Source organism: Grammomys surdaster, unplaced genomic scaffold (assembly GCF_004785775.1).
Source record: "Grammomys surdaster isolate TR1022 unplaced genomic scaffold, NIH_TR_1.0 213, whole genome shotgun sequence".
Classification (NCBI taxonomy): Eukaryota; Metazoa; Chordata; class Mammalia; order Rodentia; family Muridae; genus Grammomys; species Grammomys surdaster.
The window spans coordinates 908,972-926,445 of NW_021604658.1; the positions used below are offsets into that span (position 1 = coordinate 908,972).

The 17,474-nt window shown below is 41.5% G+C and overlaps 2 protein-coding genes across 4 annotated transcripts in view; one reads left to right on the forward strand and one right to left on the reverse strand.

Moving 5' to 3' along the window:
- Positions 1-12,046, reverse strand: part of CUNH17orf78 (chromosome unknown C17orf78 homolog) — a 17,018-nt gene extending 4,972 nt beyond the window's left edge. The window contains exons 1-4 of one of the 3 annotated variants that reach the window (XM_028772462.1): positions 11,891-12,046; positions 10,063-10,149; positions 9,080-9,328; positions 1,695-1,850 (exon numbers count right to left, since the gene is read on the reverse strand). In XM_028772462.1, coding sequence (XP_028628295.1) covers positions 1,695-1,850; positions 9,080-9,328; positions 10,063-10,149; positions 11,891-11,948 — 550 coding nt within the window. In that variant the 5' untranslated portion in view covers positions 11,949-12,046. Of the gene's footprint in view, positions 1-1,559; positions 1,563-1,694; positions 1,851-9,074; positions 9,329-10,062; positions 10,150-11,890 lie in introns of all 3 variants that reach the window. The other 2 variants (XM_028772464.1, XM_028772463.1) reach the window with 2 other exon arrangements.
- Acaca (acetyl-CoA carboxylase alpha) overlaps positions 1-17,474 on the forward strand; it is a 266,070-nt gene that overhangs the window by 25,521 nt on the left and 223,075 nt on the right. The gene's annotated exons all lie outside the window — the stretch shown is intronic.

Consider the following 17,474-nt stretch of genomic DNA (forward strand, 5'->3'; position numbering starts at 1 on the left):
GAGATCTGATGCCCTCTTCTGGTGTGTCTGAAGACAGCTACAGTGTACTCATATACATTAAATAAACAATATTTAAAAAAAAAATCACAGGACTGGAGAGATGGCTGAGTGGTCAGGAGCACAGGCTTCTTTTCAAAAGGACCTGAGTTTGGTTCAGAGCCCACATGACAGCTATCTGTAACCCCAGTTCCAGGGGATCTGGCACCCTCACAGAGACACACATGTAGGCAAAATACCAATGTACATTAAAAATATTTTAAAAATCATATGTCCTTCCATCTTTAGCACTGAGAAAAGAAAAATAAATAAAAACACAGAAATCACCTTTATTTTAGTCCTGGTGATGCATGCCTTTCATCCTAGCACTCAGGAGGCAGAGGCAGGCAGGTCTGTTAAGTCCAAGGCCAGCCTGGTTTATTTAATGAGTGCCAGGGTAGCCAGAGCTACATAGTGTGACACTGTCCCAAAAAGAAACAAAATCAATCATCACCTTACCTGTCTTGGTTGTAGGAGGATATAGGAGAACTAAAGTGAGTTGTTACTGCTTTTGAATCATAAGCCAGATCCTGGGTAGGAGGCTCACATCCATTCTGCTATTACTAATCTCATATTTACTTTTCTATTGGTATGAACTAGGGATGTAACCTAAACTTGAATCTTACAGAATTTGAGTCTTGGCAAATTTAGGAAGGGCTAATTTTTAAAAAGGGTAAAGATGAAAACGTGGCTAGTTGGCATCAACTCTGTTAATAGTTGCTTAATATTGAAATATACATCTGTACTGCAAGTGGCAGGTATTGTGTACCAGTTGGATTTACTCTGTCTTCAAATCTGACTGCAGGTGAGTTCATTTTCTTGAATGATCATTTAAAAAAAGGGATTTAGTATTTTTATTTGTGTATATATGTGTGTGCCTGTGTGACTATGTGTACCGCATGCATGAAGGTGCCCTCAGGTGCTGGGGCGCATCAGACCCTTTGGACCTAGAATTGCACATGGTTGTGAGTTACCTGGGATCGGTGCTGGGATCCAAAGCGGGGTCCTCTACAAGGCATCTGTCTACAAGATGGTTGTCATCTACAAAATGGTTATTAATCACAGAGCTGTTTCTTCGTCCCCAAGATAAAGAATTGTTGATTGTACAAAACTACAGGTGCGTCTGAGAACTTTCTATGGGGAGCTGTCTTTTCCCTGTTATAACATGGAACAATTTTTTAAAAGATTTATTTATTTATTTTACATATATGAGTGTTGTATCTGTATGTATACCTGCATGCCAGAAGAGGGCATTGGATTCCATTATAGATGGTTATGAGTCACCATGTGGTTGCTGGGAATTAAACTCAGGACCTCTGGAAGAACAGCCAATGCTCTTAACCTCTGTGCCATCTGTCCATCCCTCAAAACACCAAAGAGTTTTTATTTCGAGACAGGGTTTCTCTGTGTGGCCCCGACTGTCCTGCAACTCACTCTGTAAACCAGGCTGGCCTTGAAACTCATAGAGATCTACCTGCCTCTGCCTCCTGAGTGCTGGGATTAAAGGCATGCACCACCACCACCACCTCCTGACAAATCAATTTTTTAAAAAGAATCTGAATAAATTTTCAACCTCCAGGAAATTCCCAGGAGAGTAGTATTGGAGCTAAAATGCCTCCTTTTCTTCCATTCTTGCTTTACCCCTACTTAATGTGTACCTTGTGTTAAAGGGATGGGAAAAGCCCCAGTGCTTGTGGTTCCTTCTCCTTTACTTCTAGGCGTTGTAGAGGAGGTAGTGATGGGCACCGTCTCTGATGAAGCAGATCTGTCCTTCAGTGGGTAGACCGAGCATTGTGAGATCCCTGGTAAAAAAGCTATAAAACAAAAAGAAGCACTAGATGGACAGCTGCAGGTCAGCACCATCCTGCATTGGGTTTACCTGATAAAACCCTAGCTCTACTCACTTCAATCAGCATCTCTAACTGTGGCCCTGTTGACCTCTGTGTTCATAGGTTTTAAGTGTAGGCATAGAATAATGCCAAGAATAAATGAGGTTAGAGATACTAAAAAGAGATATGGATTAATATGTATTAAATCCCCTGGAGGCCTTTGACTAGGATCAGAAGGAAGGAATGAGCCATATCTTGCTTGCCTATCTGTTATTCTTGCAGTCATAATAATAATAAAGGCAGAGGGTGTAAGGTTTCTGAGAGTCTCATTCATTAATAGAGTTGGTGCCAAAGTCCAGGTAGGAATGTGAAATGCATTTGCCTGAATGACTACTGCGGGTCTGTATAGTGGAGCCCCATCAACCACTTTGAGAAGGCAGTGAGGAAAGCAAGAGGAGCTAGAAGATGGAAAGGCACCCAACTTCGTGTTCTTCTCAGTTTCACTCATTTAATATTAAAAGAAAACAGTGTCTTATTATGTACCAGGCACTGCCTCAATATTTTGTATCACTTGGATTCATAATAGCAAGAGAACAAAGAGGTCAGGGGTCAGGGCAGAAGCAAAGACAACAGTGACTATCGTAGATTTTATGGATGGACGGCATAGTGGATATATGCCTATGGTCCAGCTCTGAGGAGGCTAAGGCAGGAAGATAACCTTGTGTTTAAGGCCAGCTTGGACTACATAGTGAGTATCATGTCAGTCACAGATCAATAGCATGACCCTTCTCAAAAAAACAAAACAAGGGCTGGAGAGATGACTCAGCAGTTAAGAGCATTGACCTCTCCTCCAGAGGTCCTGAGTTCAATTCCCAGCCACCACATGGTGGTTTAGAACCATCTGTAATTAGATCTGCTGCCCTCTTCTGGTGTGTGTGAAGATAGTTACAGTATACTCATATAAATAAAGTAATCTTCAAAGCAAAACAAAAAAGTTATTATTTATTAGTGCTACTTAAAAAAATTAAAACTAGGGCTGGGCATAGTGGCACACACCTTTTTGATCCCAGCACTCGGGAGGGAGAAGCCAGCCTGGTTTACATAGTAAGTTCCAGGACAACTAGGGCCACATAGAGAGACTCTCTCCTAAAAACACCAAAACAAAAAAAATACAAACAAACAAACAAACATACATATAAACAAAAAAACTAGAATGAAAAGCTAGTTGTGGTAACTCAAACCTGTAATTCCAGCACTGACGAGGCTGAGGCAGGAGGATTACCAGTAGTCCAAGGCCATCCTGGGCTACCCAATGATTTCCAGTCTGAGCTACATAGTGTGAGACTCTGTCTTAAAAGTCAAATTTAGGAATAGGAGAGATGGCTTGGTGGTTAAGAGCACTTTCTGCTAATGCAGAGGACCTGGGTTTGGTTCCCAGTACCACATTAGGCCACTCATAACTGCCTATCAGTTCCAACCTTCTTCTAGCCTCCCCTGAAAGCCATACACATGTCACACACACACACACACACACACACACACACACACACATACACACACACACACACATAGGCAGACACACAAAAAAGTGAAAATAAATCTTTAAAAAACAAAACCAATAACAACAACAAAACCCCAAGTCCTGCAAGATATAATAGTCTGAGTAGAATTCACAGACAGTAGTTGGGCAACCTGTTGTATAGGCCAAGCCTCTCTGAGGTTAGAACTGATCCAAGACTTGAGGGAAGTAGTTTAGGTAGAGGGAGGGGACAGTAGGAGTGTCTCACCTGTGACAGTTGTAGAAAAGCAGTGGACAGCCAGCAGTAGCACGGGGGAACAAGGGAGGAGGCAGGGTGGAGAGGGTATTGGGGTCCAAGCTTGTGTACCAACTTAAGGGCTTTGGACATAAAGTTCTGTTGTAAGGTTTTGATCTAAAGAGTAACCTTTTTGTGTGTGTGGTAGGAATTATTACTTTTTTTTTTTTGATACAGGTTTTTCTCTGTAACCTAGCCAGGCCTCCAACTCACAGCCAGTCCTCCTGCCTGTTAGGTCCTAGGATTACAGATATGAGCCACCATGTCCAGTTAAGTTTCATTTCAATTGACCACTCCCTGGACTGCTGTGTTAGAGATGGCCGTCATGGGATGAGGGTACAGGCTGCATGGCCTGGTGGTGGCAGCAGACTTTGGAGACTGCAGATGAGAGCTGATGAGATTCAGACTCGGGAGAGAAGTGAGGAAGGGCAGGTGCAGTCTGGCTGTGGTCTGCAACTAACTGGACCTGTTTACAGAGTGGACCTAACCAAATTCTGACCCAAATCCAGTTCAGGTGATTATTACTCTCCAAACCCTCACCCCTTTTTATTTAAGACAGGCTGTGACTATGGACTTCATATGAGCATTGAACTCTCTACAAACCCAGACTGGCCTCAAAAATGAAGTGAGATAGTGAAACCTTGGGTTCCCAACTCCTGAGGTTATAGGTGTGTGACCAAACCTAGTCTTCTATTTCATTTTAAATGTATTATTTACTGGAGGTGGTACATACCAAGGTATCTATGTGGAGATCAGAGAACAGCTTTGTGAAGGGGGTTCTCTCCTACCTTTATGCAAGCGCTAGGATTGGAACTCAGGTTGTCTGATTTGTATCATTGGGCAGTAAGCACCTTTACCTCTAAGCCATCTTGTGGGCCCTTATTCCATTTTACATGGTTTCTTATCATTTGCTTGCTTGCCTTTAGCTCCCCCCCCCCCCAGATAGGTTTCTCTTTGTAGCCTTGGCTATCCTGGAACTTGCTCTTTAGACCAGGCTGGACTTGAACTCAAAGATCTCTCTGCCTCTGCCTCCCAAGTGCTGGGATCAAAGGCATGTGCCACCACAGCCCTACTGCAGTTTGGTAGCAACATGTATGTTTGAAGATAAACAAGACCCACTTTGGACAAGTTACATGATTTCTGAGTTTAGGTTTCCCTGTTTGTAATATGGCTGTAGTAAAAAAATAAGAGATGTATCTATTTCTCAGGAGTGTTGTGAAGATCAGAAACAAAGATGAGAAAGCAGTAGGAAAACGGTTTACAGGCTGGTGAACTGGGTCTGAAAGATGAGGGGAAGCCTAGAGATTGTCTAAGCGAAAGAACTCTGCCTGGCAGCCAGAGGGATAATGACACTCTACCAAATTGGCCTCATCCACTACTGTAGTATTATTACTGAATTAATGTTTGTCCACGTTGGTAGTTCATCTCTTCAGATCTTATCTGTAGGTAACTGATCATCAAGGCAGAACATGTTTGAGAATATAGTTTATTTCCATTGGGCAGTGGTGGTACACACCTTTAATCCTACCACTCGGGAGGCAGAGGCTAGTGGATCTCCGAGTTTGAGGGTAGCCTGATCTATAGAGTGAGTTCCAGGAAAGCCAGGGCTACACAGAGAAACCCTGTCTTGGAACACTACACCCTGCCCTGCCAAAGGAAACCCAGATAGATTTCTATGAAACCTGATGGGTAACTGGAAAGCTTCTAAATATAAAATCTGATCAATAGGAACAGGAAATATAAACTATATTGTAAATGTTTGGCTCAGTTCCTTTCATGTTGCTGTGAGAAGACACTCTGACCAAAACCAGCTTAGCTTAGAAGCATTTGCTCTGTAAACTGGGCTACAGCCTCAGCCCCTATCTTATGTTTCTTTTCTGCATTTTATGTTTGGTCCATGTCTTGCATTGACCATCTGTGTTATTGAAAGTTTTCATCCTTACAATTCCAAATTCTTACTTTACGTTGAGGATATTTTCATTGATGTCATCTGAATGTACTTTAGACATCTTCCTCTGTGGACTGGTGTTATGCAGTGTGGCAGTTTCAGAGTGCATCTCTCCTATATCCTAAGTCTGACCATTTATTTACCTGGTTTTTACTTTTAACCTATTTGAGATCTATCACATCTTAGTGATTTAATGTGATTTAAATTCAGAATAGGCATCTTCAGACTTGGAGAGAAAGTTTGTTTTAAAAGTTCATTTATAAGATGGTTGTTTGGAATTTGTCATCATGGTTTCATAGAAGTGAATGGTGACTGATGATCAGGACCAAACTAACCTACATACATCCATGTGGTCTGTTTACACACCTCAAATACTATACGGCACTGGCTCAGATTCTGGATCTCAGAACCTCTGCCTTGAGTGAGCCTCCAGGAGAAGGAGGAAGACTCTTCCTCCTGGAAGGAGCTCAAAATCTGGAGGTCACCCCTAGGCAAATGTTTCTAATAGGGCAGGTTGGTCTTTGGCATCTTTCCTCCCTCGTAAACCCCAATTTTCCTGGTTCTGAGTTTCTAACTGCTAATGTCCTTAATTACCTTGGGTCCCACAGTACATAGAATAATACAGTACCACTCAGAGAACTGCAGTCTGGAAAATGACTTAAGGCTAGTACTGTGATCAGGTCAAGCAGGGTGTCAGGGTAAGAGGAAATAAAGGTCCAAATAAATTGACATTGTGTTTTGAGTTTTAAGAGCCCTCGAATCTGTCATTATCAATAGTAGAGTTTAATTAACTAGTTAATTGGTTTTAAAACAAACAAAAAAAAAAAACAAAAAACAGTATTTCGTTGCCTGGCAGTGGTGGCACATGCCTTTAATCCCAGCACTTGGGAGGCAGAGACAGGCGGATTTCTGAGTTCGAGGCCAGCCTGGTCTATAGAGTGAGTTCCAGGACAGTCAGGACTATACAGAGAAACCCTTTCTCGAAAACAAAACCAACCAACCAACCAACCAACCAAACAAACAAAAACCCCACGATTTTGTATAGCCAAAGCTGGCTTCAAACTTGATATGTTACATAATGGGATTACAGGTGTGCTCCACCATGCCTGGCTTTTAGTGGCAGATTTTTTTTTAAGGACAATAAAGGGAATGAAACACTCAAGTCATGTAAGGATAAACAATTTATGGCTCTAGGGCCATACCCTGAGAAAAATGGCTGCCCATTTATTTCTCAATCTCTAGTCTAGGTTTTGAAAGCTCATTTCTCCATCATTCTGCTTGTGATCTTTCTACCCCTAGCCCCCCTTGGGTTTTCTAAGTGTTGAGTGTCATTTTCTCAACAGTACAGCAGCAGAGTCTAGGGGAGAACTTTCTAAACTAATCTATTGGTCAGAAACTACTTGACAGAAAGAATATGAAAAGGAAGAGGAGGACGGCAGAAGTTAAGATTGAGAATCTCTTCCTGCTGGGCGGTGGTGGCGCACGCCTTTAATCTCAGCACTTGGGAGGCAGAGGCAGGCGGATTTCTGAGTTTGAGGCCAGCCTGGTCTACAGAGTGAGTTCCAGGACAGCAAGGGCTATACAGAGAAACCCTGTCTCGAAAAGCAAAAAAAAAAAAAAAAAAAAAAAAGATTGAGAATCTCTGTGTTGGGGAGCACTCGGTCTCCCGAGGCATAAGTAGGAGTGTGAAGCAGAGCCACTGCTGTGGGGCTGAATGAGCCATTCACGCTGCTGCTCTGCTTCTCGGAATTCACGTTCTTGATAAATAGCAGATGCATAAGAGGAATATGTAAGGTCATCGTTTGTATTAGCAAGAGAATAAAAAGAACCAAAATTTCCATCAGTGGTGAACTAGGGGAATAAACTGCGGTATTATAGAATACCATTCAGAAGAATGAGGCAGGGCTGCTGACATGATACTCTCAGAAACAGAACTTGTGCTTAGCATGTTCAAGACCTTGGACTCAGTATCTACAACCCCGCTACACATAAGTCACATTAGTGGATGTGAACATGGACAAATCCATGCCGTGTGGAAAAGCAAGGTGTAGAACAGGTATACAATGCGGCTCTGCCTGTGCTTTTCACACATGCACAGGAGCTGCAGTGGTGTCTCATGCCTGCCATTCCAGCACTTCAGAGGTAGAGGGAGGAGTCTCTGGAGGTCAAGGCTAGCCCTGGTATACATAGCAAGTTAGAGGACATCCAGGGCTATATGAGACTTTATCTCCAAAGAGGGGTGTTGGGGGGAGAAAATGTATACACACCTATATGTGCTGTCTTTGGAAGAAAATACAGTAGGTAATAGTTCCTTCTATCCCAAGGGAGAGGACTGGAGGCTGAGAGACAGGAGTAGGAAAGAGGGTTACTTTTCACCATAAATATGTTCTGTTTGTAAATTTCACTGTGTACACTAAAAATAAACAAAATTTACAAACTATTGTTTGTTTTTTAAATTTTTTGTTGTTGAGAGCTCTAGCTGTCCTGGAGCTCACTATGTAGACCAGGCTCACAGAGATCTGCCTGCCTTTGTCTCTTGAGTGCTGGAATTCAAGGCATATACCTTTTTTTTTTTTTTTTGGTTTTTCGAGACAGGGTTTCTCTGTGTAGCCCTGGCTGTCCTGCAACTCACTCTGTAGACCAGGCTGGCCTCAAACTCAGAAATCTGCCTGCTTCTGCCTCCCAAGTGCTGGGATTAAAGGCGTGCACCACCACCGCCCAGCAGCATATACCTCTTACCTGGCACACAAACTATTATTAAAAGAAGCATGGTGGCATTCACTTTTAATCCTAGCATTCAGGAGGCAGAAGCAAATAGATTGTTGTAAATTTCAGGCTAGCCTGGTCTACATTAGCAGTTCTAGGCTAGCAAGTGATATATAGTAAGAACCTGTATCAAAAAAATTAGATCTTATGAATATCACAGCTGTAAATTTGAGGCTAGCCTGGTCTATATTAGCAATTTTAGGCCCGCCAGGGATATATAGTAACTTTTATATAAAAAAATAGACCTTATGAATATCACAAGCGACTAGGGCTAAAGGGGTCTTAGAGATTAGAAATATGGGGCCTGGAGCCAGTGAGTTGGATCAATGGATAAAGGCACTTGCCTCCAAGCCTGATGACCTAAGTTTGGTCTGAGTCCCAAAGTTGTCCTCAGCTGTCCTCTAACCTCCATACATGCCTGTGCCCACACGCACACATGCACCCTCGCACGCACGCACGCACGCACGCACACACACAATAAATATATAAGCATAAAAGTATAATTTCAAATTCTTGTTAAAGGAATTAGAAAACTGGTTCTTGGAGAGGACACCAATTTTTTTCCAAGGGGAGAACGGGATGTTTCGTTGTGGCTTTGGCTGCTACTAAATAAACACTGACCACCAAGGATGTCAGCTGAATGTTAGTGCCAACCTACCCCTATCGGCTCTCCGATCTCACTTTACCTGTTAGAAGGAATCCATTCTGAAACTGAGATGTGAGCCTGAGATGACAGCTTGGGGAAGCAGTGATGTTTCTAGGAAGAGCAGTAATGTTTGGAGGGTTCTTCAGAATGTACTTGACCTTTGGCCTTCTCTCTGAATATACAAGGTGGACTGTCACTCTCCTCCCAGATCCAAGGCACTTCAGGGTAGCTATAGTCTGATTTCGGATGAATGGGGTCCCTTTGATATCTGTGTGAATTTCCGGAGGAACTAAACAGAAAAACAAAGCTGGTTCTTAATCTGTGCTCAGATAACCACCTTTTATTCCTGACTCCTATTAAACCCCACAGCTGCACTTTGACCTCCTTTGGTCTACCTTCTCCTCCATCTGTGTTTATGGTACTAACTGTGCAGGTCCTACTTTTCTTCCTGCAAGGAGTCCCATGGAGATAAGTAGCTACAGTGAGTTCAGCACAGAGGATGTCTAGAAATAATTTTCCATATTAACCTGACACCTAACGCATGACTATATAAATCAGATAGGGATGAAGAGACAGAAGGAAATGCACTCAGCCCTCTCTGCATTCCTATCTGATTTATATAGGCATGCGTTAGGTGTCAGGTTAATATAGAAAATTATTTCTAGACATCCTCCTTAGGAGATATGTATCTTTAAAATAGTATATTTGAGGTGGGGCTGGAAAGATGGCTAAGAGGTTAGGAGCACTGTCTGCTCTTCCAGAGGTCTCTTCCAGAGGTCTTGAGTTCAATTCCCAGCAACCACATGGTGGCTCACAACCATCTATCCTAGGATCTGATGCCCTCTTCTGGCATGCAGGTGTATGTACAGATAGAGCACTCATTTACATAAAATAAACAAATCTTTTTTAAAAAGTATATTTGAGATCTGGACTAAGAAGTACAGAGATAAGGCACCTTTTAAAGGTTAAAAAGAAAATCCTGGGATGGCAAAGTGGTTTTCCACAAAGATCTCCATTCCCTACCTCTTATTACCAAATCCTTGTTGCTCCTCACATCCTCTGGGAAGAAGCTGGGCAGCTGTTCCACTTGGCAGCTGCTCTTTCTGAGGTCTAGGAAGGAAAAATGGGTTAGGATTTACTGGGTCCTTTCTCTTTAGAATTCTGAGACAGGGGCAGAGACAAAAGAGTTCCTGCCTATAAAACTTCGAACTGGGGAGACCAAGTACTTCCCGAAAGAGACTTTAAAACACGTGGCCAAATGCAATAAGTAGGAATTGCCCCGTTATAAATAAAATTGAGTATTCTTTCTGAGAGAAAGAAAAATGAAAGAGATGTGATTATTAAGTTAATGAGAGAATAACCTATCCATTTGTTTTTAAAAGTTTATTTTATCTGCTTTTCAAGACAGGGTTTCTTTGTATACTTCTGGCTGTCCTGAAAAGTGCTATAGACAAGGCTAGCCTTGAACTCAGATCTGCCCTCTGTCTCCCAGATGCTGGGGCTGAAGGTGTGTACCACCACTGCCTGGCTTCTGCCTGCTGTGTTTCAAGGAGAGAACCTTGAAGGTTTATTATGTACTCCCTTAGCTGTAGCTCACTAGATTTCCACAGAGCTACAGACCATAGTTGTTTATGCTTTTGTGGTACATTACTCACAAGGTGTGGGAATTTTCTTTCTCTGTTTTGTTTGTTTTGTTTTTCTGTTGATTTTCTTTTTTTTTGAGATAGGGTCTCAGTATTGTAGCTCGGCTGGCCTGGAACTAGCTATGTGAACTAGGTTGGCCTTAAATTCAGAGAGTTACCTGCCACTTTCTTCCAAGTGCTGAGACTAAAAGCATCCTCTAGAGGAATGGCTCAGTGGTTAAGGGCACTGGCTGCTCTTGCAGAGGACTAGAATTCGATTCCCAGCTCCCACAGGGTGGCTTACCATGATTCTTAACTCCATTTCCAGGGGATCTGGCGCTCCTTCCCACCCTCCAATGGCACCAGGTATATCTGTGGTATACAGACCTACATGCAGGCCAAACATTTACACATAAAATAAATAAATCTAATAAAAAATTCCTTAAAAAGGTATTCTATACTACATTTAGCTTTAGCTGCTAAAAAATAAAAAAATTAAATAAAATAAAAAATTAAAATAAAAAATTAAAAATAAAAAAAATAATAAAATTAAGACTATTTTACCCTGTAGGCCAGGCTGGCTCTGTTCTAATTATAATCCTCCTGCCACTATCTCTCAAGTGCTGGAATTCCAGGTGTTTATTTTCTTAATTTGCATAAGTGTGCCATTGCTACACCTTATATTATTTTGCGTTAACCTCCAGCTAGCTAATTTTAGAGAAGACATGTTTAGGAAACTCTGAAAAAAAATCATATTTTAAATAAGCATTTACTACCAGGACACGGGGTGGGGGGCACTTGGTTAGCATCCTAAGGCTGTCTTTCAAGCCTCAGTACAAAACAAACAGAAGTCCTCAAGTCAGTCAACAATTACCAGAGTAGCCAACAGTCCCATTCTATCTCTCCACCCCCATATCACCATTTCTCCAGCACTCCTCCGTTAACATCTCCATTTAAACTATTTGAGTGTGCCACCTTAAACATGATCTTATGAGGGGTCATGAATTTGAGAGCTCTAGGTGAGGCTAATTACAAAACTGTGATACCATCTCACATCTCGTGAAACACACAGATGTCTCCCCGGGCTTACTGACAGGAGGTATGGGGTAACTTTGGCAAAGTACAACTTATTGGGTATTGGCTATGTCTCTATCTGATGGAAGAGACTCCAAATGCTTTCTAGGCTTCCTTTTGGATGTCCCAGCTTATCAGGGTAGACATGTACTTACCGTTCTTGTTGGAATCATAGGATGCAATCATTAGGCTGAAGACTAAAATGGTATCCATGCCAACCTAAGCTCATGAGCTCTTACTGCCTACAGCCCACTATTACCCTGTTACAGCCCCTTTACAGCCTTGCCTCTCGTTGCTTTTACCGTCCTGGAACCAAGTTTCACTCTCACTATCTGGTTCTACCCTGACTATTTTGCCTTGTTTCCTGAGGACCCAGGAATACAGCTGATTGGAGAGAGAACCAAACCTGCTTATTAATGATTGACTTTGGAGGCTTGCCCTGACTTCGCTGATGATGCCAACAATGAGAACTGTCATTATCTAGAGATTTCCCTAGCAGAAAGGGCATCAACACTAAAGATATGCTTTATACATACTTGCAGATAGACACGTACTCACAGGTAAGCTCTCTGATGGAGGCACAGAGGTATATACACCATCATGAAGAAATAAAGAGATGTCTAGTAACAGGTACAAGTTGTAGGAGAGAGAAAGATACCAGGACAGAATGAGTCAGTGCCTTACACCGAGGAGAACACTGGACTCTAAGAATCAGTACAACTGAGTTCTGGTTCAAGTCTTTGTCACTATGGGGAAATGACTTAGCTGCTTAGGATCTCAGTTTTTCCCTTGTATAAACCAAGGGTCAACCAAAAGATGTCTCAGATTCATTTACAGTTATGACCATGAGTTCACATGAGCATAGGCACACCTATGGAATAGTATATATTCCCGTACTCATGAATAAATGGAATGATTATAGATAAAACAACTTCCTTAGGACTTTTGGGTCAAGAGGTTTTGAGAAAGCTAGATTTGGTGCACAAGGAATACTGTCTGCAGTTGACAGTAGCTGCCATTGAATTTTCCCCTCAAATTGTATCTCTTAGCAAAGAGTATATAATTAGTATTATGTTCTAAAGACTCTTTTTTTAAAAAGAGATCTTCCCATATAGTCCAGACTTTCTTGGAATTCATTCTGTATTCCAGGCTGGCCTTGACTCCTGATCTTCTTGCTTCTGCCTCCTAAGATTGGAGATTACAAGTGTATACTGCTATACCCGACTCTAAAGACTTCTTGATGGTATAGCTAGGTGAGATCATAAAGAAGAAAAAAAATCTAGTTAGACATTTGTCAATGTCCAGAGTCTCCACAGCATTCCTATCAACTGTAAATATGCTCCATCGAAGCCAACATGGACTTAGCTACGCATGAGAAAGTTCTGGAGGCTCAAACTCTTGATTTATGTGATTGATAATCTCATAAAGGGCTGGTTCAAAGGACTTTCCATAAGGGGCTTTGTGATACTGTAATCGGATCACACTTTAAATAGCACCCTGTGTCCTGACTCATCAATACAGCTTGAAATCTGGCCAAACTAAGCATCAAAGTCTTGGTGGGGAAACATTAATGGAAGGCAGATCTCTGAAGGACAACTTGTTGGCTAAAATAGGGAAAGAATAAAGGAAGTGCTGGGCATTCAGCCCAGCAGCAAATCTTCTCTGGGCCTGCTGTCTTCCTCTGCCACAGATGCTTGGTTCTCTCAAGGCAGGAGAACATATTAAAGGACTCCGTGGCTTTCCCAGGGGTTTCATGATCTTTGTTGACTGTTCCCTTACCCTGATCACGCGATTCTCTGCTCCCTATGGTGTTGACACAGTCTCTGCTGTTTAAAGTTTTCTGTAGCTGCCATGTGACAGTGCTGCCACCTTGCAGCAAAGAAAGGAATGGGCCCGAAGTTTTACTTCTGTGTCACAGGTGATGGAAAATCTCATTTTTTTCCCCAAAAGCGATCTCATGCATCAAAGATGAAATTGCAATTTTCTTTTTACAAATTCTTGGACCAGTCTTCTTTTCTTTCTTCTTCTGGTGGTGGTGGTGGTGGTGTGTGTGTGGTGGTGGTGGTGTGTGTGTGGTGTGGTATGTTACTATCAATCTACTCATGGATTCCCTGAAGTCAAATTGAATGTTGGAACATGCCACAACTGTGGAACAGAGACACAAAACTATAATGAAGCCCAAATATCTAGTGGTAGAGATGATGTGTCCAGCTGGGACCTCTGGAAGAGAGTGGGAAAGAAGGAATAAACAGTCAGAGTGGGCCTGGAAGAGGAACCAGAAGCCAGGAGGCCTTTCAAGATTCTAGCTTTTTTTTTTTTTCTTTTTTTGAGGTCCAGTAATTACTTGAATTATTTCAGGCAAGTTCCTTAACGTCTTAGTGCCTTCACTGCTTCAGTCCTTCTACCATGTGGATTCTGGGAATTGAAGTGAGGTTGCCAACTTGGCAGTAAGTACCTTAACCTGCTGAGCTTTCCCACCAGTCTTTTTAAAAACTTAATTTGTTTTTTGAGACAGAGTCAAACTAAAACTTATGATAGTCTTACCTTGGTCTCCTGGGGGGTTGTAGACATAAGCTACCATGCCCAGTTTAGGAATAACTATTACCTGATTCTTATCACCACAGATGAATTCCGCCTGTTTTAAAAATAATTTCTGATTAAAAATTATAGGTTGGAATAAAAAGCAATGGGCTTCACTTCATCCTGGCAGCCATCATACTTACAAATCAAAATGCTTGGTTTTCACTCATTCAGATTTTGCCTCTTATTTATCTTATTTATTTATTGAGAGTGGGTCTCACTATGTATTCCCAACTGTCTTGCAATTCAGTATACAGAGCAGACTTCCAGACCAGACACACAGAGGTCTGCCTGCCTCTGCACCCTGGAATTAAGGTCCTATTACCACTCCTGGCCTTGCCTATCTTTTAAATTAGAAACCTAAGTATTCTTTTTTTGTTTATTAATTGAAAATTTTAACAAATTTTTTGTTTTGTTGTTGTTGTTGTTGTTTTTAGTCAGGGGTCTCTCTACACAGCTCTGACTGTCCTGGAACTCATTATTTAGACCAGGCTGGCCTGGAACTCACAGGGAGATCCACTTGCTTCTACTTCCTGAGTGCTGGGGTTAAAGGCATGGACCACCAACCACACCAGGCTCTGTATATCTTTTTTTTTTTCAGCTCAATACTAATTTTAAAATTGATTCATGATGTTTCATGTAGCAACTTTTTGTTTGCACTTACTGCTTTATAACATTCCAGTGTATGAATATAACACAATTTAAATACTTTATTGCTGTAATATTCCTGGAACATATTTGAAAGTTTCCCAGGGTATAAATACAAAGGCTGAAGCTGGGCTAGAGGGTATGTAAGTTATGTTCAGCTTGACTATTTATAGTAGATTATTTTTCTAAGAAGTTGTTTTCATTAATAATTCTATTTGTACTTGTTCTATATTCTTTTAAATTTTTTTTATTAGATTTATTCATTTTATGTGTGTTTTGTCTGCATGTATAGATATACATTCCATGTATGCTTGGTACCCTTGGAGGACAAAAGAGAGCATCAGAAGCCCTGGAATTAGAGTCATGGATAGTGGTGAACCACCACTGGGTGTTAGGAATCAAACTGTGTCCTCTGCAAGAGTAACAAGTACTCTAAACTATTGAGCCATCTCCTCAGCTCCCTGTCTCATATTCTGGGCAGAAGGGGTCAAAGAACTGTTTCAGTAGGACATGAAATGAGCCTGAGGATCCCTTTGGTTGGTGGTCCCAAAACCTTAGATCATAGACATTGCTCCTTCTCTTCAAACAAGGGTAAGGGATTCATAATGCTGCTTGGTTTTTACACATGCTCTGCTATTCTGAATTAGTACACTAGAATGTAATAACATAGAACTCCCTAGGGCATCCATAGGGCAAGGTGTTCTAAGTGCTCATAGAAAATGGGTGAAGGGGGCTTGAAGAGAAAAGAGCAAGTACTTTTTTCTGCTTGCCTCCTGTGTTCCAAGCTCTTGACTAGGGGCTTTACGTTTTGACTCTATTTCATCCAAATACGCCCCATGTATAGTCAAGGAAGCAGGGATACAGAAAAGGAGTCACTTGTTCACAGTCTAATTAGTGACAAAGCTAATTAGTGACTGCTCAGGATTTTAGGCCTAGTCTCTCTGATTAAAGAGCTCAAGGGTTTTTTGTTTTTGTGTTTTGTTTTTAGTAAAGTGTATTGTTTTTTTGGGGGGTGTGGTTTGTTTGTTTGTTTTTTTGTTTTTGTTTTTGTTTTTTGGTTTTTGGAGACAGGATTTCTCTGTGTAGCCCTGGCTGTCCTGGAACTCACTCTGTAGACCAGGCTGGCCTCAAACTCAGAAATCCACCTGCCTCTGTCTCCCAAGTGCTGGGATTAAAGGCGTGCGCCACCACTGCCGGCTTGTGTTTTGTTTTTAAATAATCTATAGTATACACACACAAAAAAAGCTTCCCCTATCTTTGGCTTAGATTCCTAAGAATCAATCCTTCTCAGTTTCTACTGACCCTCTATTTAAGAGATTATGGTCACCTCATTCATTGATTTAAGCTACATTTCCTTGTATTACTTTTGCTTGTCTTTATCCTTTGTTTTCATTAAGCTAGTCAGTCGCATTGGCTCAGGAGGTCCGTGGATGCACAGGGTCTGTGTGCTAGCTTTCTGCTGTTTGTCTAGGTTATTTATCAGAAGTAGCTTTCTCTTTAAAGACAGGGGCACTGAAATCTGGTAAAGATCTAATAAAGGAAGACAGGCATGGTTAGCACATGCCTGTATTCCCTCTGGAGGTAGAAGTAGAAGAATAAAGAATTTGGGCTATCTCAGGATGTGGTTCTCAAAAAAAAAAAAAACCCAAAAACAAACAAGCAAACAAAAAAAAAAACAAAAAGTAAAGGCTGAAAGGAATGAAAAGGATAAAAAGAAGTTGAGTAATGGATCAGTGTTTCTTTCTTTCTTTTTTTTTTGGATCAGTGTTTCTTGATAGTAAAGACTGCAAATATTATGTTACTTTTATGATTTACTGTGCTTTATATGCAACAGCAGCAATGGAGTGTTGAGGGTATCTGAGAAAGACAAATGCCTAGACATGCAGCAGGAAAATCTCAAGTCTGATATAGATGTAATAGAGATACTGGAAAGATCTAAACAGGAGATAATGACAGGGGAGGGAAATAATTAGCCAGGAAGCCTTTCATGGGTGTAGGAGAATGAGGTGTGTAGGTTGTAAAGCAGAGAGTAACACAAGGTCAGAATCCCAGGACTAAGCAACAATGAAATAAATCAACCTATTTTCCTGCCTTTAAGTAAAAGATCTTTAACATTTCTCCAGGTGTTTAATTTTGAAGTATGGGTGTATATGCATGTATATGTGTGCACTTTATGCCATGGACAAACACATATGTACACGAGTACACGCACACTCATACCACACCCTGGGTGCAGGTCTCATGCAGGGAAAAACTAATGTGGAACTGCCTAAAATACAACTAGGGCCTGCACGTGTTTGGGAGCAAGGAGAGAGAGCTGAAATGCCCTGTGAAAACCCAAGTAGCCTGTGGAACTCCTGGTGTCCATGTGAAAACACCGTGGGCAGTCTCCAGTATAAACACTGTCCTTCATTATGCAATGGAATCTTGCCTTTCAACACCAGGACTGGGCTTATAAAGAGGCCACCCTGAGGAGATTTTCTGACCTTATGGTGTGAGGTTCTGAAAGAC